At 44.9% G+C, this 23966-nt stretch overlaps 1 protein-coding gene across 6 annotated transcripts in view; it reads right to left on the bottom strand.

Moving 5' to 3' along the window:
- The window catches only part of PBX3 (PBX homeobox 3), a 160206-nt gene that overhangs the window by 27642 nt on the left and 108598 nt on the right, over positions 1-23966 (bottom strand). For 5 of the 6 annotated variants that reach the window (XM_048823001.1, XM_048823000.2, XM_048823004.2 and 2 more), the window contains one exon: positions 3619-3860. In XM_048823001.1, the coding sequence (XP_048678958.1) occupies positions 3619-3860 (242 nt within the window). Of the gene's footprint in view, positions 1-3618; positions 3861-20651; positions 20680-23966 lie in introns of those variants that run through there. The other variant, XM_048823005.1, reaches the window with a different exon arrangement.

Raw genomic sequence — 23966 nt, 5'->3', positions numbered from 1 at the left:
ACATTTCCCAGACCGAGACTCCCCGGAAGGTTCGCAGGCAATGAGACATGGCGACATGGACTGAGCCATTTGTGGAGCAGGCCTGCTCATTCCTCGTGCCTGAATCATGCAGTGGGAGCTATGTGCGGGAGTGGTTCTGCTTCCCCTTTATCTGTAGGGCAGTAAGAACCTTTCAGAAACTTGCAGCCAGTGGGGACAGGGAAGCAGTCCTGGGTGCCTCTCGGATGTGGAGACCAGCCCCGTTCCAAAGGCAATCAGGTAGCAGACGGGTTGTTGCCAGGTTTGGGAAATTATTATATTTCTGGAGAGCAGACATTGCTGGAGTCAGGCTCAACGGGGGAAAAGATACAAGTTTCCGAACAGCTCTGCCTCTCTCTCCTAGCAGCACCCGTGCAGCCATGGGATTCATTTCAGCCCCAAATCCAGCTCCAGCCTCTCCCCCTGGGATTTTATAAGGGGCTTTCATTCACTGCTGGGGTGGCTGTTTGTTAATTTGATGAGCATTGCTACCTACGCAGAATAAAGGGATGTATTCGTCCGAGCGTCGCTGCCCAGCACAGTGTGGGGAAGGGTTTGGGGACTTGCACAGGTTGTTTCTTTATGGAGAAGAAGGACCTTTGAGCAAAGTCACTGTCAGTCGCTCACTGAATCCTCCGCCACTGTAACGATATAGTGAAGCATTGCTGGCCACAGACAGGACTAATGGCCAGTGTGTGAACAGCCCTGGCCTTGAGCCACAGCAACAAAGGTTCTGTCCACATTCCCAGCAGAATGCGGCCTGCACTGCGCCGGCTGGGGAAAGCATCCAACCCACCTCCCAAAACGCCTCCTCAGCTGTCCACATGACACAACTCCCTCCGCACCATCCAGCTTCCTCTCTGCTCCCCGACATATGCTGCTGATCCGAGACCTCCGGGAGCCTCTCAGAGGGGGTCTGGCTGCATCTTAGATGCCAGAGCTTGTGAGATTTGAATGATCTCAACTCAGCCGCAATCGGTGTCAAGCCAAGAGGCTTCCAGACATACTGGGCCTTTCAGCAACTGTTTGGTTGTAAGAGCTGCGGCCTCACGGAGAGACCCAGGGAAGGGAAAGGGGCCGATGGGCAGGCTGAGGGACTATTAGAAGGCTGGGAAAGAGGGACTCTGGGTTATTGCTGCCCCTGCAGATGTACCGATTGGCGGCGGGGAGGCAGGAATCTGTTAGAGACAAAGAAACCCAGAATGTTGAATAGGAGTGTGTGCAGCTCTGGAGCAAGAACCGGCAAGGAACAAGGTCGTCTGGTCACAGTGCTCAGGGCAGCAGGCAGTGCGCACACAGAGCAGCAGGACCAGCTGTGCTGTCTGCCCATTGCCTGCTGCTCCTACCTGAAGGTCCCACCACTGTCCAACGTGGCAGATCATGGCATTTCAGCCAGTTGGCATGGAAGTCAGCCACAGACACTGCCAGACGGTGGCCCTTACTGTCAATACCTTTCAGGGAGACTCCATTAACCTCTTCCATGTTTTCTTATTAGTTAATGACCTTCATAAAACAGGAAATTAAACTATCCCAAGAGCCTCTGTGGGAGTAAAATGCAAGGTCTGAACATCCTAAAACCAAGGACCCCAGCTTGGAGACCAAGCAAGCTCCCCTCCCATGGTTAAACCCCAGCAGAGCAGACTGGGGGAACTTGCCAAGCCACAGCAGAGCAGCTAAGAACGGTCACATTGGGTGAGACCAAAGGTCCATCGAGCTCAATATCCTGTCTTCTGACAGTGGCCAGTGCCAGGTGCCCCAGAGGGAATGAACAGAACAGGAATCATCTAGTGATCCATCCCCTGTCGCCCGTTCCCAGCTTCTGGCAAAAGAACAGAGCCTGAGCCGCGCTGTGATTTCCTTTGCTGTTGTGCTTTCAAGTGGGATTTTTACTGCCGTCTTACGGTCTTGGTTGTGGTTTCCTTTTGTTGAGACGAACGCTTCACAGTCGTGTGCTGGGTGAGCCCAGAATTTCCCCACCTTCCGCTCAGGAAACCACCAGCTGATTAGGTTTGTTGAGCTCATTAGGTTCAGGGTTTATAAGCTTTACTAGGACCTCTCTGGGAGGAAAAAATGAAGCCATTATGGCTGAGGCTGGCAACAGCCAGGGGTCTCACACCCTTTGCTTCTCCTTCCCTCTTCTTCCAGCTCCTGAGATGCAAAGTTGTACAGTAAAGAAATACAAAGGAGAATAACTCTCCCTGATGGCTCTGCAGGCTATTATCAGGGCACAGCTCCTGCCATGCTGGATTCACAGGGGCAGGGAAGCCATACTGCTCTGCACAAGAGCAGAATGTAGTTTTTTAAAGGTTCCCCCAGTGTCCATGAAACCCACAAGAGCAGCATGTCATTAGCTCCCAGAGAACAACCCGCAGCCCTGAATATCTGCAGAGTATTACTGAAATCATGTAAAAATACTGAGAGTAAATGTCAACCTTAAAAGGTTTCACCATCAACTTAATTTGCATATTTCTTCTTATTATGAATAATAAATTATCATCTTAAATGTATATAGTGTATTTCATCCTGAATAATCCTGAAGTGCTTTATATCATTGACATCGCCATAGTTTACAGAGAGAAAGATCTAGATCACCAAACCCTCTGAAACTTCAGGCAGAATTTAGGGAGCATATATTTGCCCAGGACACTCAAGCTAATGCTCTAAATCTTGCAAACAATGCCATGGGATCTCCAGTACCCACAAGTGGTCAGGACCTCTAGAAGACGCTGCCTCCAGCGGCACTGGCCGCCTAGCACCGTACTAAAGTCTTGGATTCACTGCCAGCTCAGAGGAAGATCGATACCTATTAACTCCCCAACACCATCTCCTGTTTCTCAGCCAAGTACTAGCCCAAGTACTAGCCTAGGCCTGACCTTACTTAGCGTGTGAGATCTGATAACCGCTCCAAGTGCTATGGCTCCCAGCCATCATGTGCATTTTGGCTCACTGAAGCATTGATTTTACTAGGGTTCATTACAGGCTTACAGAGTGGCACTATTTAACATTCCCCCTTGTCCTAAGGGTATGTCTAAACGGGGACAAAAGCCCTGTGGCATAGCTGCAGCTGGCCCAGGTCAGTTGACTCAGGCTCACAGGGCTCAGGCTTAGGAGCTAAAAATTACTGTGCAGACTTTTGGGCTCAGACTGGACTCGGAGATCTGGGACCCTCCCCCCACGCAGGGTCCTAGCTTGCTCCAGCCGGAGCCTGAGTCAGCTGACCCAGGCCTGCTGCAGGTTTGTTATCCCTGTGTAGACACACCCTCAGAGTCCTCTAACCGGGCAGTTTCTAGAATTGGGGGGGACTACTGGTTCGGGCTGTTTTCGGTGTGTACACAGAAAGCTCACTCCCAACTAACAGTGGGGAAGAACAGATAAGAACCAGGCATGCCAGCCAGCCTGGTCATTGCCACCGAGCTCCGCCCACAACATCAGCCCTTTCATTGACTGCCCAGCTCTTTAAACAGAGAGGAAGAGAGAGAGAGAGAGAGAGAGAGAGAGAGATGTAATTTTTAAGCCCTACAGAGAAACAGGAACCGGTTAGCAGAGGTGCAGAGACAAGTGGCAGCAGGTACACATAGGGCTGCGAGAGTGATGTCTGACCTGTTCATATTTCTCCAACTCTGTGTGATAGATTTGTCTGATCTGGGTCAATTTGGCTCTGTAATCTGAGTGTTCGATAGAGTTATCTGAGGACCCTCCAGAGGCTGCTGCGGCTGCGGCTGCGGCTGCCGATCCCCCACCTTTCTCAGGGCCTGAAACCCCTTCTGCCAGAAGCATATTGTCCAGTCTCATTAGTTGGGGATCGGGAGGGTCTTCCTCCTGGGCTCCTCGGATGCTCAAACCTTTGGGTAAAAAAGAGAGAGACAGACAGAGAAACCACAGTGAGTATTTCCCATTCCCTGGCAAGCTCCTGCCTGCAGCCAGCCCCACTCCTGGGGGCGAGCTGGACCTGTCATTGTAATACTTTACAAAACCATTCTCTGCTGGGAGAGACATTGACCCCCCCACCCCAGGCGTGAGGGTCGATAACGGCTCTGTCCCCATCACCATGATGGCCTAAGAGGTCCAAGCCTCCCCCACCCCTATGGAAAAGTCGTACAGAATTTAGCAGAGATAAAACCAATAGGGCTCTATAGAAATTACTCTGAAAACCCACTGAATTTAACAGAGGATGAGAGACTTGTCACAGAACTTTTCAAATACCCCATAGATTTTTTTAACTCTTTATTTTAAATATGACAGGAATATACTCATACATGATGTTTTCCTTTATTTTTCTGTAACATACCTAAATCTAAGCACTACTTATTTAGTAATATCACACGGATAGAAAACCATATGGGAGGAGTAAGTTTGTGGTATTTATTTGTCTGAGGTTCGTGGTGTTCTTGCAGAGACTTGCTTGGCAGAAATCTATCCCTGCTACAGAATTTGAAGGGTTAACTTGAAGTGTCTGCAGAAGGGGTCGCATTCTCGTCCAAACTCCATGTGGGAACTTACTTTCCCACAAGAGTAAATCGGTGCCCTACCTCCCACTGGTGTCAACCAAATATACCTAAGAGGGAGCCATCCTCCAAAGGTGAGCAAGCTCCTGGAATGCACCCAACACCCTCGTGGAAGGTTTATGCATTACACGGGCAGCGGCGGGGATAGGAGCGAGGGCCAGGTAACAGAAGTGCCTCTTCGTGGAAAGCTGAGGTTGATGGGACTCCAGCACGCCCTCCTGCACACAGACCTGCTGTGTTCCCATGCAGAACACTGTACCACTCTGGAGCTCACATGCAGATTTAAACACTAAATATAAAGAGGAAAGAATTATGCCTTCCCTTACCACCCAGGCATTTAACTGCAGCCAGGGTGCTGGGGTGCTACACATGTGTTTGAAAGTGCCGGCATTGTTACAGTATGTTGGTGGAAACAACACTTTAGACCTAATTTCTCTTTCAAAAGGAGACCGTCCAAAGTGGTGCTCAGTCAGCAATCTCACCTGAGCGCTGCAGACCAAGGCTGACAATTTGTAGGTTCAATCAGGGCCTGCAGGCCCTCGGCCAAGATGTTATCAACAATACTGAAAACAAAGTTTAGAAATAATTACACTAGTGTAAAAATCACTAGAGCCGCTGCTTCTTGAACCAGCACTTCCACTGAAGATGTAACACAGCCAGTGATCTCCCGGCCCAATTAACCTCTTTACATCGGTTTAAAACCCGGTGTCACACTAGCTAGACAGGATCCCAGTGGGTAGGACGTTGGCACCTCGCACGTTTGCATTCTGATTCTGCCGCCTGCGCCTGTTCTCAGTTACACCCAGCGGTGCACACTCTGCGTAGAGCGCAGCGTACATGGCAGTAACAGCCCGAGGCTGCCAAGCGTTCCCTGGGCACCAGCAACGCTATTTCCTATTCTAGCCTCAATGCATGCCGCCCTCTTTTAGAAACAGATTTGACTCCTTGATGTCCTGAACTCCACACATTGCATGACACGGCCCCTCATTGGCCAACCTTCCAGGCACAAGACGACACCGCTCTAATCTCACTCTAAGACACACGTTTTAAACCTGTCACCTTCATTTAAAAATATAATTCCATATAATTTAATTGGGATAATAAAAATGTCTCGTTGTCATTTTAAATTATTTCTGTTGCCTGTTCGGAGGTTGAACAAGGTTTGAAAATATAATGTATTATCATCATCCGCTCATTGACTGAGCACAAAAGTTAGCACCAAGAACCGTGTGGGTCAAAGAACACTGAAACAGCAGTCCAGACAGCTTTGCCTCTTTATTCTGGAGTTCACGGACATCAAAGTTACCAGTTCAGCCTCGCTCAAGCCAATACACCTGCTTAGCTCATGAAAGTTTCTTAGAATTAAGATTTGGCAGGCTTTGTGTGTGTGTGTGTGTCAGCAAAAGAAAGTGCAAGCAGTCAAAGAGACTAGAGGAAAGAAGAATAGAGAGAAACTAATTTTCCTTGGATATTTTCTTTCTGATTCGTACAAAGAATTTTTTCCCTACTGAGGTGACTGTCCTTTCTGTTGTCTTTTTCCTCTTCCCCTTCCAGCCTGGCTTTTAATGTTTTTGAACAGCATTCTGGTTTTCTAACCCTCTCCCATTTACATTTTCAATTGTTTCCTTCTAACTATCCATTTCTATTGTTATTTCTTTGTTCTTTGTCTCCTGTCAGTTTCTTTTCCTGTACTTTCCCCCAGCGGCTGTTGAGTCTTATGGCCTATGATGGTCTTTATTCACCGTCAGAGATTTCAGTAGTGGTTTCACTCATCTCCCCTGACAGTTACACACACAGGACCAAATTATCCGCTCAGGTAAATGGGCCCCACTCCTCTGGCTTTCTGGTCCTTGTACTTTGGCGTATGGGCCAAAGAGTAAAAATTGCTGCACAAAATGGGTGTGTGTTTTTAGACTGAAACTAACACAATTACTGAGCTTCCCGGTACCAACATGCCTAAGAGGAGACAATGCTCCCTGGTTTTAAATAAATACAAAAGGAGACCAGCTGGAAGGAGGGTTAAAGGAGTCAATGGAAGAAAGAGAGGCCCCCCAGCTCAAGAGGAAGGAATACAGCAGCAGACGCTGAAAATGACCAAGCTGCCAGAGTCTGCAGCTCACAGTCCTGTTATAACGCAGGTAACACTGGGAGTGGCAAATTGTTTTCCTCCTAATGGGAAGTAATATGACTAATTCCAAAGCAGAGATACATCCAGCCCAGAGAGTGGATGTCTTACAACACACAAAGAAATGGGAGCGAAAGGGAGGTAACATACCACGATCTAGCATTTATTTTGCAACTGACTGAGTTCCATCGTTCATGTGAATGGCAAAGCCATGAGTTAATTAACTAACTCCTACAAGAGTTAACCTTGTGTGTGGGGATAAATGTGTTAATCCTCCCTAGTTACTTTATGAATTATATGCCTCAAATCAACACATAATAAATAGGAGATTGTTTTCCTTTAAGGGGAAAAAGTAGGGAAATCTTTGTATTCTGTGTAACCACACTGTTTAGGAACACTGGAGTTACAAACCATCCAATCAGTCCCCTGTCACATATGTAAGAGAATCTGATAAGAAAGATCCAGAACACTTCCTGGATTCTTTAGTGGGGAGAAAACACTTCTCTTTATCCACAGGGCATACCTTTGTTCCCACCTAGCATCTGCCTTTATAAATTACTCTCCATTTGCATCCAGTGATAATATATGTATTTTCTGACATATAAGCTCAGACTCTGGGGCTATTGTTTCCTTTTTTTATTCCTCAGTATATCAAACTATAAGTTTATTACTGTTTAGCTCACTGACCTTTCAATGCGTGGTGGAATTAAGGTACAGAGCAGACTAGAAAGAACACAGTAATACATCACTTCCAGAACAACTACAGATATACTAATGGCACAGGAAGTGTGAGGTCTCAGCCAGACAGAAATAACCTAGCCGTGCACTGAACAAAAGGCGAATACTTTCACCTTAATATGGGATCTAGAATGGTGCATTTTTAAAGCACTCTGCAGGTCCCCTTTATATAAAATCACAGAACTGTCAAGCTGGAAGGGAACTCAAGTCCCCAAGTAAACCTAGACCATCCCCAACAGGTGTTTGTCCAGCCTGGTCTTAAAAACCTCCAATGACGGGGATTCCACAATCTCCTTTGGAAGCCGGTTCCAGAGCTGAACTCCCCCTAGAGTTAGAGAGTTTTTCCTAATAGTGAACCTCTCTCTCCCTTGCTCCTTGTCCTACCCTCAGTGGACATGAAGAGCACCAAACACATTAAGAGCTATTTGAGAGAGGATGAAGACTGTTATCAGCCCCCTCCCCACTCCCGTCTTCTTTTCTCAAGACTAAACATGCCCAGTTTTTAACGTTTCTTCATAGGTCAGATTGTCTAAACCCTCCATCATTTTGGTTGCTCTCCTCTGGACTCCCTCCAGTTTGTCCACATCTGTCCTAACGTGTGGTGCCCAGAAGTGCACACGCCAGCAGAGGCCTCAGCAGGTCCAAGTAGAGTGGGACAATGACCTCCCGTGTCTAACGCTCCTGTTATGTAATGTGCTCAGTAATATCTTCTTATGCACACATGGGTCTGTATAAAGTTTAAAAATCTGGTATCCTTGGTGACATTAGAGCATTATAAGGTTAACAAAAAGCATGTTTGCTACTGATTTTAATCTGCTTATAACCACAACATTCATTTCTGTATCTCCACCATTTTAGACAAATCACATAAACAGACACTAAAATGTTGTTTAACAATGAACTTGGCTTTGTTATAAGACCACAGTTTTAGCCTATCTTTCAGGAAATCCTAATTAGCTGTCTTTCTACATGCTGTGCACCTGCCCCCACAGATAATAGACGAGAGCATCTGCATAGACTGCTGCATTCAGAGGCCAATAAATAAATTGCAGGTCAAAATTATTACAAAGCTTTCTTCGAATAAACCCATCTTCTTCACAATAGAAAGCTGCAGATATGAAAAGTACCTAAAGCCCACTCAAATGGTATGATTACAGGGGCCGTTTGAGTTTAATAATCTGACTCTAATTCAGGCATTTTCAACAGCTCATTAAGGGTTCATTAATATATGGGCAAGCTTTTGAATTATAAATAAGCAGATTAGAAACCTGCAGTGTCTGAATTGTACAGTACTACCCTGACTAACTGAATAATATTGCCAACACAATGAAGGCTTGACCCTTGGGACTGGCCTTCACCTCATGATTCCTCCATCTTCTTTATTTATTCATTCCCTCGTTCTGTGGGGGAAGAAGGGTCTCTCCTGAAGTTCTAGGTGCTTTGATGGATATTTCCCAATACACAATCTGAATGCAACAACCAGTTGCTCTGGAGTGACCCCAGCCCATACACTGCCACTCAACTCTCCTTCTGTCCTCTTCTGCTCTCAGACAGCCTGAGCCAACGCACAGTGAAGTCAATGGAAAGATTCCCACTGACTTCCATAGGCCCAGATAGTGCTTTTCATCCTGATCTCCAGTGCTTTACACAGGAAAGTTGTGGTTACCCTCATTTTACACACAGAAAGGGGAGATGACAACCATCCAGCAGAGCCAGACATAGAACACAGGTCTCCTACACCTAGCTCCTGTATCTAACACCTACGCATCTCAGGCTCAATGCTGGGAACCCCATAATCGCATGCTTAATTCTAAGCATGTGCTGAAGTCCCATTGAGCCAAGACAGAAAAGGAGACTGTATGTAACTAGCATCACTCTGGAGCTAACATCTGTCTCTGTCTTGCACTGATGTGCCAGGATCTGTGTTAAGATCAGTGTTAAGCTTCCCCTTTTCCTTAATATTAGAGCTAGTTGAAAATTAACATCAAAGCTGTTTTTTCATGAAAAAAATTGTTTAGTTGAAACCCCATTTTTCCACCAAAAGTGTCTGGTTTCCACCAAAAAATTTAATTTTTCATCAAAAAAACTGAACAACCAAAAAAGAAAATGTTCGATTTGGTTATGCTGCCGCAGTGCGTCATGGGAGATGGAGTCTGACTAGAGAGTCCAGCCTACAGAAGGGGAGCATGAGGCACTGAACTGCAACTCCCAAGAAGCATCACAGCAGAATTTCTGCCACGGTCAGCTGGTGGCCTGGCATGGAAAAGATGTGGTTTAACCTTTAAAGGGACTTGAGATTCTTAATCCTACTCACTACTCCAAACATGTCCCCTCAACAAAGGAGAAATAGCATCCAAAGCAAGCACCAAGACTTCAGTTTCCTTGGGGTAGAGCATGAAATCGCTCCAAAGCATCCAGCTGATAATGCCATCCAGGGCGCAGAATAAATGTGCAGCGTCCATGGAGCAAAACAGAGCTCTGAGCCATCAGCATGCGAACACCACTCTACCTGTGCTTGGAACCCAGCTCACAGACCTCTCCTCTCTGACACGATACAAATGAGAGACGATTGATTTTTGAAGGATGCCATATTTATAGCCACTATCACCAACTGATTCTTAACTTATCGACAAACAAGGTGGGAGTGAGGTAATATTTTTTATTGGACCAACGTCTGTTGGTGAGAGAGGCAAACTTTCGAGCCACACAGAGCTCTTCTTCAGGTCTGGGAAAGACCTGTTCCATTTTGCATTTAGCTTTGACGCTCGGAGTACCTTTCCCAGACCCAAAGAAGAGCTCTGTGTAAGCGCCAAAGCTTGTCTCTCTCACGAAGAGAAGTTGGTCCAGTAAAAGACACTGTCTCTCTAATAGCCTGGGACTGACATGGCTACAACTGTACTGCACACATCCTAATTTATAGAACATTTGTAGCAACACCTCTCAATCCCCAAAGAAACAGCCCGCCATTACCCCTATGAAAAGCTCAGCTATGCAGTCAACTGACCCTTGTATTATAACCTGTGAGAGATCCTTCCTGACCATGGTGCTCTCAGCCTGAACCCCAAAGCAAGGTTCACACGCAGACTGGAACCTACCCACAATAGCACTGTGCTGTCCCATTTGTATTGCAGTAGTGATCAGGCACCCAATGTGCAGGGCACTGCAGAGACAGGCAAGGTCCCTGCTCTAAGGAATTTACCAGCTGAAGAGACAAAACCATCCGAGAGGAGAAGGCAAAGCAATCCAAGCGGTGATGGGCACCTGGGCCATCAATTCACAGCTTCTTGGCAAGGGGCAGGCCTCGCCAGAACAGTCCAACTGAAAGCACAGGCCCAGCTCGGTCCCTCTGTCTCGTCTTGTCCTTCTGTGGCACAGAAGAAGGGCTGCCAACCCTCCAGACTTGTCCTGGAGTCTCCAGGAATTAAAGATGAATGTTTACTTCAAGATTGTGCCATGTGATGAAACCTCCAGGAATATGTTCAATCAAATTGGCAACACTAGTCTAAGCTCACCATAGGATGTTACATATTCTGTGTCCTGCACCACCCCAGCCCCAACGCTGATGGGGGTTATTCCAAAATTGTTCATTATGGGGTCTCCTGAGCCTCTCTCAAAAGCAGCTGGCCACAGTCAGACCCAGGCTAACGCCCTAGATGAACCCTGCGTTGTAACAAAACGCACTCGGGACAGGGTGTCTGCCCTCACTCTCCTTCCTTGATTTTGTTGGACCCATGGCACTTTGTGTGGTAGCTAAGAGATGTGTGTTGGATCGTAGAGAACGCCACCCGACACCTCCCATCACTGATAAATCCTCTAGTGCATTTCTGCAATGAGTTTCTCACCATGAGATGATACTAAGGAGATCTGATGGGAGGGGCAGGGGAGATTAAAATGAGGTTTATTATGAACTGGGGATAAAATTCCTAAAGTGGGGAGCTGCATCCTGACCGGACAGCCGGTCAGGGTGGGCCGTCATGTAGGCTACTCTGAAACCTGGAGCTGTGGCAGTACCCATCTCAGCCAGCTGCAGGGCCCCTTTTATTAACAAAAAGCAGAAGGCAAAGGCCTTATGACCGACACAGCAGCAGCACCACTGGCTCGGGAGCCGTTTGCACTCTTCTGCTGAAACCCTGCCGCAGGGCACGGCGTGGGGGTGACAACCACTTTGTCTGGAGGGTGCAGATCAAGGGGAAATCAAAAACACCAAGGGGTTTAGAAATTTAATTATGCCCAAATGACAGATGATTTGGCTTCTCTCTTTGTTTCACAACACTGACAAAAAAGTCCCTTTTTAAGGACGCGATCGAGGTCTAACATACTGAATACGGCAGTCGTATTACAAGCTAATGTCACTTTCACTCCTACTTAAGGTGACTGTGTGGTGTGTGCGCGTTTTTCATGTCAGGTATATTAAATATAACACGACGATGCACTGCACATTTCCACGCCAACCTAGTTGTCACTTTCGCTTGACTCATTCTCTATTGAGGAAAAATGCAGCACTGGGAATTTACAAGGCTTTTCAGTTAAATGGACATAAATCACAGGTTTCATTCAAACCGAATAATCACTGGCCATAAAGAGCTACTTGTCTCTTACCATATATTACAGTGAAGTTCCTGTGAGCAATAATGCAGCCATTCATGGCAAAGAAAAACAGAGCGAGACATTAAGAGCTGACACGTAATCCTGTTAGGAGCCTGGCATGGAGAGCACGCCTGACACTTTTATCATATCTGTCCATTTCTATTTGGAAAATCAGAAGAATAAAAACGATCACTCCACAGCCCAAATCCACCTTCCTAAAACAGCCCAGCGAGATTTGTTTACATGCCAGGAAGCTACTTACTACGAATTCATAAATCGCAGGGTCTGTAGCATTTCCCCTGATGTTTGAATTGAAGATATGACTAGAAAGATTCCCTGTAATACTTTTCCACACCTCCATTTCCTTCACTATCAACACACAAACTGTCAGTCCCCGGCTTTATTACATTCCCCTTCATTAGAAGGTTCCTGGCAGGATGCCTGTTTCTCACATAACTTTTTACCTCACTCAAGAAGAGGATCAGCTGATGACCTTTGTTAAAGGTTCAATAAAAAGCAGGGTGGATGCTAATAAAAAAACATTAGTCTCTGTGCAGGACTCCAGCACATGGGAGCTGCACACTGCTTTTGTAGAGAGTTTGTAGAGGCTCTGGGAAAAGTTAAAAGGAAATTCAAATATTGTGATCAAAACAAAGTCAGGGATCTTTTTAAAGCTCATTAAATACAGGAACATTTTATTTGCAAGGACCATGTCAACCCTGTTAAAGGGGAAAAACTAAAAGGAAAAGGGGAAAAACTAAGAGGAAATGACTCTTTGTTGTAACTAAGTAGCAGCTAAATGGTGAGGTTAGGGCAAAGCATATCCATCCTAGGAACGTGTTCTAACTGCGCCTCCCATTGCTGGATTTCTTCAGTGTCCACAGAACAGTATCTGAATGATCCAGATTAATTATTTCAGTCTTCAGATATTTAAAGAAATTCCTGTCTGGGCTGAGGATTTTGCCAGGAACCTTGGTAAGGATAAATACATGACGTTACTCCTTCTGGCTGGAGTTTTGTCAATAGTGACAGAGCTAGTAGCCATGTGCTGTTCACCACTCCAGCAGACAGGCTGGCTGAGGACATAACCTCCTTCCATGGGACGTGTTGCTCCCTTTGCAGAAAGAGATCCCTTCTCCTAGTGCACCCCATCTCCAGCAGCTGCTGTGGATTCTGCAGTCGCCATCCAATACTGCTTGTAGGTTCTTTGCAGACTCTCCACTTGCCAATTAGCTTTTGCCTCGAGAGACAGAGAGAGAGTCTCTCTGCTGTGGCAGCAAAGAGCAGTCGCGATGCATGAACAGATGGGATGGTGCAGTAAAAATGCAGAGGAGAGTTACACTCATAGAGACTTTTTTTGGTTAAATGGAGCCGTGTCTAGTTGGAGCACTTGATATATAAGCACTGTCAGCTACTGAGGGAGGGAACGGGGCCGGGGCGAGCTAGGAAATCTGGCGCGCAGCATGCTTTGTGGTGCAGAATCAGCGACAGAGGGGAGGGTAAAGGCCCTGATACATCTCCGACAAAGGGAAAGCTCTGGCATGGACTTAACGCAAAAATTAAAGTCCTACAGAGGGGAAGGGAGATGAGGAATGTGCTTTCAGCAGCAAGTGGGGCGATTCAAGACACTGCCTGGCAAATTGTTACCTTCCACCCCATCCGCTAACACTAAGGTTTAACCTGTTTGCCAGGGGCCACCTTATGTTCTTTGAGCCAACAGCTGGGCCTGCTGAGCACACAGCACAGAGCAGCCGAGTTCTCTGCATCTACAGCCTGTAGACGCACCAAACCCCGGGGGAGCTGTGTCTATGGACCACCAATTTTAGTGCACATCGGTAGCCTCAGAGGAACCTTGTCCTGCACATGCTCCCTCAGTGCACAAATACCGCCCTTAGCTTTGAGAAACCACAGCCACTTGTTCCAAACCAAGGAAAGGGGCTGGTTGGCCCTCAGCCCTCCAGCCAGGCTGTTACAAGTTTCAAATGTCAGGGGCCATTGTTGTAGTTTTCTTTTAAAAGTTTGTTTTACCTTCCTTTCCTTCCCCACTCTAGAAAAGGTGCATTTCATCATCCTCCCCCCACAGGGATCTGCTCCAGGATCCCACCTCTCTCCCCTGCAGGAACACAGCACTCCCCGCCAGAGACCAAGCGTGGGAAAGTCCAGCCCAAACGTTCTGCACAGTTCTGAGCTCACGTAAAGAGGGTTCGACTAGAAACGGTTTTGCTGCTGGTGCTACTGCCAGCTTCCTTTGCAGCTTTTCAGGTGACATCGTCCAGGCTGGGCTGGCGTGGACCCTGGGTGCAGATATGGGAATTCAGGCTTTCTTTGCTTTTCATTAACGCACCCGCACCCAGTGATGTTTTCTAACATCTCTCCTCGCTCTGTGCTGGGGAAAGCCCTTTGGGTTTCTGCACTGCCAATTAACCCTTTCCTGGTCTCCATCTCCCAAGTCTTCTCTTGACAGGGTTCTCTTCTCCCACACTTATTCCTGCAATATTTCTTCTCCTCCTCCTCAGTTCCCCTTTCCCTTGAACCATGAAGAGATTTTTTTAATTCTGCTCTCCTACCCCTCCCATTTTATTTCATTTCTATTTTATACCCTCATCCCCCTCCCAGCTGCCTGTGCTCACAGGACAGGTTCATTCCCTCTCTTGTCAGGGAAGGACACGACTCTCCTGCAAATGGGCTAATGCTGCACAGTGGCTGCTACCCTCCCACCCTCACCAAGAACCTGTAACCCGCTCAGCTGCCTTCCCCGCTGGTTATTTTCTGGCAGGCTGACTGCAGTCTGGCCTGCAGTGAGCAGTCCTCTCACAGTCCTGCATCGTGCGATATGCTCCAATGCAGTGGGCCACGATCAAACATCTTGTATTCGCCTTTCCTTCCTGATCTCTTTCAATAGCAGTTTCATTTCACGGTTTTTGGTGGGGCAACTTCATCACCCATCCACAACAATGCACTGCTTTAAGGAAAGCGTCAGAATCAGCAAATCCTTCTTTTTATCTCAGGGGAGCTGAAATATTTTCATAGTGTGGCCCACATTTTAACAGAGAGATTGTCTCATGGACACCTGCTCTCCCATTGGCCACCGTGTAAAGCACACCACCCATTCCTGATCGCACACCGTAACCATGTGGGGAATGCTTTCCCTACTCATGGGGAAAGGCAACTTCAAGAAAGTAGTTTGTGCATTTTTAGATTCTTTTAATAAAACTTAGCAGCTGAAATAAGGCGAAAAAGCGATCACCATGTGAGCAGCCAGTTCTCTCCAGAGCACAGTTTGAGAACTGTTGTATTAATGATGGGTTTTCTTAGTGCAACATCTGATCTTTTCCAGTGCTCCCACAAGGCCTGATCCAAAGCCCATGGAAGTCAATAGGAGTCTTTCCACTAACTCCTGTGGCTTGGATCAGACCCGTCAGCCACAATTCAGCCCTGATTTCAATGGGACCATTCGTGCTCCAAGTTACACATGTGTTTACTCATCTAGCTGAATCAAGACTTTAATGGGCAACTCCAATATACAGAGCAAGTTCTGTGTACAAGGGCCTTGTGTTCAGATAGTCTCCAGTTATAATATTAAACTAGATAGATAGACCTGGATCGCTATAGGTATGCATTGCCAGCAGCAAAAAGTGAGCTCCAGAATTCCCCAGAATCAGGTCCATGAAAATGTAGTGACATACATTCCTTCAAGCTACTAGGTGTCCAAGCTAAATATCATCAGTACAAAAGTTTACAACCTTGAAATAAAAACAAAAAATGTTCACAACAGAAACAAATCTTTCCTGTGAGTACAACTTTTATCAGATTTATAGCACAGCACTGTATTTCTATAGAAAATATGAAATAACTGGTATTTTTATAAATTGAGTTATTTGCTATAGATTTTATGTTGGTTACATTTATTTCTCACTATAAATTAGGTCTACATTTATGTCATTTTATCGCATTGTCTCTTCTCCCTTTTTACTGATTTCTGTGTTTCTGATTCCATTTTCTTCTGTTGGATCGTTCCATTTTTCTTGCTTAGTTTTGACTTGCACTTAGTGCTAAAATGTCGGTCCTATTTGTGCTGATCTTGAGGAACGAAAGCACTCAGTAGTTCCTACTCATTGCTCCTCCAGTGCTCCAGACATGGGCTTTGAAAGGAAGTGTCTATGGAGGAGATCATTTTGGTGAATGTAATTACAGAGTAGTGACCCAGCGTTGTTTGCAATCCTAAAGCAAAGATTGCTTTTCCTCTCTTGCAAATGTATGAATAAAGATTTCCCTGTACATGTCTCTCAAACTCTACATTTAACATAGTAATCTGAAGAAGCTTTCCTTTAAACCATGTTTGTAATTGTACCATGGTGCATAGTTTCCAAATGCACTATTATCGTAACAATTCTCTTTCTACAATGCACACTTATCTTGATGCTATTTCTGTGTCAAAGACTTTTCACCTACATAATTCTTAGAATATAGTTACATATGCATGAAAAATTAGTTGAATTTAAAGGGAGGAATCTGATTTGACGCCATTAACAGGAGAACTCCCATCCTTACAACTGCCCAGCTACCAAAGAGAGACCATGAGCATTGATCTTCCCCAAGAAGAAAGGAAATATTTCACCCTACAGCAAGTAAAAAACCACCAGTTTTGCTTATTTATGGACTTTATAGATCTCAGTAAACTTTGTTCGTAAATCCCTCATGGCAGTAAGCATCCTTCACAGACCAGAGAAATTATTTCAGACTTATCTTTGCACTCATTTCCTCCTCCATGACTGCAACCATCTTATTTCGCTTCTCCTATAAAATGTTCAAAACATAATACAGAAATTGTCATCGCTTCTTTTCAAATGGCTCAGCAGAGCTCTTTGGAATGACACTCCCTCTGGCAAGCGTGGAATGCCCACGCCTTGAGCGTTTCTGTAATAGCTCACGGCGTTCCGGGTACCGCTGTACAGCGCTGAGACATCAAGAGGGTCATTGGCATGCTCAGTACGTGCATACGTAACAGCATGACATAAAATTTTATTTGCACTATTATAAGAGACATCGCCTCACTTTTTATTGAAAAGATTTTGTGAGGCATGGTACATTATGGGAGCATGAAATTTACTAGATAGTCCACATGAGTTTATTTTGGAGTGTGTTGGGTGCATCTCAGTATAAATACCCAGTTAACAATTAAGACTTCACAACTCCATGAAACAGCGTTCTCTTCCTGATGCTTTGTGCAGCCTACGGTGCACAAAAATTTACTCGAGGGTCCCAGAAAGAGGCAGAGACTCTGTCCCTGATTTCCATTACAACAATGCAAATGCCTGAGCAATCACGATCACATGATCTTAAGCATGTGGAGGGTGTGGCAGGATGGTTTTAATGGCATGTTTTTCAAGTGGTAAATCAAACAAATGAGGCCTCCGATTTAACACTGCCAAAACACACACTTATTTAAAAATATGATCAAAGTTTTATACATTCAGAGTTTCCTAGCAATAAATCACATAAATGGATATCTAGACGAAGTAATAAAAATGAACAGATTCTAAATTGATCAGTAAAGTTGCTCATAAATTGCCATTTCTAGTGAGCTGTAAACAAAAGCTGTATAAATACCGTGTGAGCCTTATAGCTTGAGCATAACTAGACATGCAGCAAAGAGTTCCAGATGATAAGTTTTTCAGAGAAGACTTTGTTTTGGATTGTGTTTGCAACTATTTCGTGATCCTCCAGGGTAATCCTGGACAGGAATGAATAACCACTACGTCAGCTACTCGGCATACATGGCACAAGAGAGAGGCAGGAGTGGAAACCAGGGCTACACATACAGCTTTCTCTCCCTCCGCCCTCTTTCTGGCAGAGTTGATCAGCTATTGTTGTGTACCTCCCTCTGGTTTGCCAGGGCCGTGCCAGGTGCCCAGGTTTTCTATACTGTCTCCTTTGTTTTTAATTGAGGCCACTCACAACAAAGAAAGCCCCCCCACACACACACACACACACTCTAAATGAACTCCCCCCAACACACACACACACAAAATGTAAGTTACCTGATAGGAGCAGAAAATGACCCAAAGTTTCCAGCCTGAAAATCTGTTTCTCAAATGTCCATTGGGGTGGGGTGGGGGGGGAGGAACAGAATTGAGCTTTTTAGCCACTTGTCTGGTGGTGAAATATGCTGCATGTGAGAACCCAGTCATGACTGTAAAGGTAAGCTACCAATATACAGGAAGGAAGGAAGGAACCCCAACCCCACCCCAAAGCAGGTCCTTTGGGTGGCAGGGCATGGGGATGTCAGCTTTGATTTGAGCTAACAGAACCGAATCTTGGGGCTGGATGCACGTCGGAACGAGTGAAAGAGAGCACACTGTACAGAATGTCTGCAATAACAGTCTCTACAGAAAATTATGAGGAACTACATAAATCCACCCTCTTCCTCTTCACACAGGCTCATTAAAGCTGTACTGACTCTCTGGGCAGCTATAATTCTGCTGACTGATACCCTGGAATCACCCTGTCAATACCCAGCGGTGTGCTGCCTCTCCAACTATCTGTGCCCCTAATATTCCTCTCCTTGATGGGATTTTCTGACCTTTAATCTGATGCTAGTTTACTCTCATCACTGAAGTGTAAGTCAGAGAGCAATAAAACAGCAACCTCACTGATTCAAAAGGGAGCGCTAAAGCACCACTAACGGTGAATCTAACCTTTCGTAATGGCTCTCCCTTTAAAAGGGGAAACATGAAGTGCAAGGCAGCTAAAACAAACAATATTTAATGCTGACTACAAGATTTATTGCAGCCCTCTTTGCATGAGTATTAAATTAGAAATTCAGGGCTCTACGCTGAGGAAAGAGGCGGGGATGTTCCGTGTAGAGGGAGCAGGGCCTTGTCCAGGATTGTCACCATTCCAGTAACAAAGACAGAATTGGACCCCAGCACAGAGCCTGCTACATAAATAACTGTAATACCCCAATCTACGCTGGGCGAAAGCCAAAGGGGTGATCAGCCAGCTTGAGCTGACTAAGCAATCCAGGGCGTGACCAGACCAATCACCACCAACAGCATGACAAATCACAGCCCCTTTTCTGACCAGATCATGACATTAGAAAGCACTCACACTGGCATCCATGCTCATGCCAGACAGCTCTGCCATGGGCATCGCCTCCCAGAGCACCCAGGAACTGCAATTCCAGCAGCTGCAAATGACCATGGAAAGCTCCCGAAGACGTTCAGAAAGGTGTGTGCATTGTGCAGGCAGTGCACGCACAAAAAATGCCCCCACCTTTTAGATCTGAGCCTGCATGTTTGTCCTTAATGCACAAAACAACCTTGAAACCACAGCCATTAGCAACTGACATGGTACCACTAGACAATGAAATAAGTCTGAGCAAAGTGATGTTGGCCAAGGCTTATTACACCAAAGAGTGAGGGTGATAAGTTTTATTCTGGCGTAGTCTCCCATGTAATGGGAGCTACAGTGGTTCGGCTGGAGAAGGAAGAGGCAGTGATCTCTCATCCAGCAAGGTGACCTGCAGAATAAGTCTCAATGGAGGGAGGTCCTGTTTAGTAAATCCACTGTCACACTGAAATGAGGTGGAAATAAAAGTTATTCTAAAAATATTCAAAAAGAAAAAGGAGTACTTGTGGCACCTTAGAGACTAACCAATTTATTTGAGCATCGGATGCATCCGATGAAGTGAGCTGTAGCTCACAAAAGCTTATGCTCAAATAAATTGGTTAGTCTCTAAGGTGCCACAAGTCCTCCTTTTCCTTTTGCGAATACAGACTTACACGGCTGCTCCTCTGAAACCTGCCACTATCTCAAAATATTGGTGCTTTTCCCCAAAGGAACCGCTGGGGGGCACTGTGTTGATTTCCTCCAGCTAGCCTGCTTTCTGGGCCTGGCCCAAGGCTCCTGCACTCACACCTGAGTTGAGTTATCACACAAAATTGGTTTGACTCCTTCCAAAATTACACTTCATCCCTGATAGTTTAAATATGAATTGTTTGCTACCCAGCTGATCTTAAGAGACTGTTCCAAAGCAGACATTCAGTTTGCCAGGTTGAGACATGTAAACATCCTGATGCCCAAGCCAGGGTTTGTGTGCAAAACTAGAGAACTTTACATGCATGCATTTGAAATTATAGCCCTAATTTTTAAATGATTTTAAAGTAACTTACTGCTTTGATAACTTGCACCTACAGAACTTCAGCTACATTCAGCACAAATGCTTTAAGATCCCAAGAAAACTCAGCATGTTTATGGTGAAAATATCAGTCCAACAAATAAAAAAAAAAAAAAGACAAATCTCACATATTACATGCCACACAGATCAATAGAAAACATACACTAATGTCACAGCGCAAACTAAAAGAGAAATTATTACATAACAGATTTCTCCCAGACCCTCTGGGGAAAACAGAGACTGACAGATTTGGGGTTTAACAGGTGCTGATAGAAGACAAACTACTTATTAACACTGCTAGAAAGGAAAAGAGTAATAAAAATCACACCTGTAAACATAAATAATTAATTAAATTATAGTTTTTCAGAGTTACAATCTGTTGTGCAAATCACTTGGTCTGGATCAACTGGATGTGTTGCATCATAGAACATGCCTGAGGGAGTCTTCACAACATGTACAATAACTAACATGCCACTAATACATCAATAGAGTCACATACCACATGGTAGCATATTGCAGAATCGTAAAGCACCCTCTTGGACTTGGTCAACAAAAGTTTAATTTTCATTCATAAACACAATGAGATGCTTTCCAGAAGGGTTAGAAAGCTAAAGAGTAGACTCAATAAGAACAGAGACCAGCACTCTCTTCCATCACCTCCCTGCTCTGCATAGCTCTCTTTCCAGATTAATCAAATATACAGTTGCAGGATAGAACATTAGTTACAACAATGTATTTCCCTTATCGGCTCGCAGTTCCTTCTAGCCAATAGGAAGGGAACATAACAGCTCTCCCAGGCTTCAGCACCAACCATGTACATGCAGCATGATATAATTAACACTTCAGTTACTGGATTACCCCACTGCAAAGCCAGGACACTAACATTACCAAACCAACAGCATATTTGCATATAGCAATTACTGCCTAAAACCCCAGCAGTACTTTTGAAAAGAAAATTGGAAGTGTGCATTCGTAGAAACTCACAAAGACAGACCTTCAAATCTAACTGCTGCTGATAAGGGGAGAGCTTTTATAAAGGATACTAAGATGTATCAGACAAGAGCAAGCCTGAATACAAAACAGTATTAGTATATAAAAGAACAAAGAAAAGCCCTGCTCTGTGGAAGAACTGGTAATACATTAAAAATTTAAAACCTGGAACGACAAATCTGGATACAGAAGACAACCAATATTAATGAACAGGCCTATGCATTCATTGTCTGGGATCCCAGAGGAGAAAAATAATGCTGGTTACACTGAATTTTTTAAAGAGAAATTCCCCTACTCACAAACAACCGCCTGCGCCCAATCACCAGATAATTCCTGGGTGTTCAAATACTAACCTTATAGAGCAGGTGAAAATGGCCACAAACCAAGTGCCAGATTCACCTGACTGTATCAGATTCCTCAGTGTAATTCTTCAATGAAAGGCTTTGTCAAAGGCCCCTTTCCCCAGACTAAGTATTTATTTATTCAAGGAAAGGTACACGCTCAAGCTTGGCTCAACAATCTGTCTCCGAGTTACAAATAAAGCAGTTTCCTCAAGACAAAGAGGGTTTGGGTTTCTATAACATTTAACCTGACAGTGTTATAAGAAGGGCGAAGAAAAGACAACACAGGGCTTCATTGTTTAGACAAGGGCCCTGTCAGATCAGGTAGCCTCTCTGCAGCGCTGGGGCACTAAGCGTGCCAAGCTGGAGAAGGCTGACAGTGGAGAAACACTGCAGAAGGAGAAGATAACTGAAACAAACATCTTGTAGACATTCCACCAGGTGCACCAGAATTAATCACTGCCCTGTAGAAATGCTGACATTCCCAGGGAGTGTCATTCCAAGTGACAGCCCTCAGCGAGATTTGATAACTGGCAAGCGAGGCCGATTTCTGCACTTTCCAGCCCAAGTGGGTGCGTGGCGTGCAACAGGAGGGCGCCTTACCAACCCGATGTGATTTTATCCTCAAAGGTCTCTCTCTCTCTCCCTCTCTTCTATCAGTTGAGTGGCTCAGGGTTACAGGTGCCCAGGTGTGACTTCCTGCCTTCTGGGAGCAATGGGCTAATGCGAGAAACGCTCGGTACTTTTAGGAAAGTTAATTTCACGTGGTGGTTTTGTTGGTAGGCAGGAAGGATTAACTTTACAGCACGAAGTCTAATGTGACAAATCCCCCAGCAACCCTTCTCTTATGCATACTATGGGGGCTGCTTTGGCCCTTTGATAAAATAAATAAACCCCTTTGTCTGCAGGAAGCTAACAAAGTACGTATCCTTCCCTTCACTGCCACAGCACTCACTTTGCTTCTTGCTTCCAACTTCCCAAATCTCCAAGCAGCTTCAAGCTGCCTTTTTTTTTTTTTAAAGCAACCCACTACATCAATGTTTCCTTTTCCCTCTCCCATAATTCCACTGGTCTGAGAAGCAGGTCAGGCCATATTGGGTCCTGGACCAGTGCCAGGTGTAAGGCCAGATGTCTCTTAATCAATCAGGGTGACAAACTGGGTTTTTATACCACTGGAAGACTGGGAAGCCACACTTGTCTCCAGCTGGGGCAGATCATGAGAATCAGAAACCTCTACAATTATCTACAATAGCTTTTCAATAAATCAGAGGATTTATAGTCAGAGGTGTATTTGTTATACATTTTTTCCTTTCAAGTCCTGTCCAGCTGAACTTGTGTTAAACGAGGCACCTGATTTGATAGGCACAAGGGATATGAAAAATATGTGGTGACACCACCCACAAAAATGGATTTTAATATTTATAATCACAATGTTCTATAGAAATACTGATTGCAGGGAAGCCCAAATCCCCCATCAGTGCTGTAGAATGAGAAACAGCTAATCTGCTCACCTTTGCCTGTTGCACTGTGAAGGAGGAACATTTTGTGCTCTGGGTCTCACTGAAGTCTAGGAGGACGTTTAATGCTATCATATTTTAATAACTGGTCACTAATAGATTATGGGAATATTTTTTTTTCCTATGAAATCAAATCTGTATAAAGAAAAGCACTGGTTATATCTGAGAAACTGTCTCCAGAATTAAGGGTCTTTGAAGCATTCTGGACACAGCCTTTGAAATGACAAGGGTCAGTTTGACACTGTTCTGTTGCCAGGAGACTGGAACCACAAAGTGTCAGGATAACATTTAAAATAGAAGAATAGATAGGCAATGTTGATTAATGAACATACTTAGCAGATAATGAACAAAGGTATCAAAACGTATCTGTGTTATAATAAAGACAGAGAGAAACACTTAATTTAGATTTTCAAAAGCAAGTGTGATATCAAAGTCTTCAAGGGAAACCTCTCCAAACTGTGTCATAAGAACTGAATGACCATGAGGTTTGTTAACTGCTTGATTAGAAGTACACAGACCCAGCTCAGAAGTACACACAAGTGATTCCACCCTCATAACTGAAGAAAGAATGAACAGGTACTGACACAGAAATTAAAGGGTTGCTGAGACAGCTGTGTCATCCACTTGGTGTCCAACCAAGTTTAGTCCAAGTGTGTCTTTATTGCTGTGTAAGGGACTGATTAAATAGCCTTCTAAAGATGTCAAAGACCGTGAGGAAACCTTACATGAAAACCAGGAATCTGTAAAATGGACATTTCACAACGCTTTGTTCCTTCCGAAATGCAGTCTTTCTTAGCAAAATTATCCAAATAGGCTACCCCACCCCAGCTGGAGAGGATCTTGTTTTGAAAATCTCACCCATTTCTAAAATAACTATTTTGTAAACTACATGGCAGAAGCAAGGGTGCGATGTGGTATGCCTTGGGGACAACCTGCATCATTCACAAGTGGCTGTGCCATTTATAA

Source organism: Caretta caretta, chromosome 16 (genome assembly GCF_965140235.1).
Source record: "Caretta caretta isolate rCarCar2 chromosome 16, rCarCar1.hap1, whole genome shotgun sequence".
Taxonomy (NCBI): domain Eukaryota; kingdom Metazoa; phylum Chordata; order Testudines; family Cheloniidae; genus Caretta; species Caretta caretta.
The sequence above is the reverse complement of the archived record's forward strand: the minus strand, read 5'-3'. Positions and strand labels throughout refer to the sequence as shown.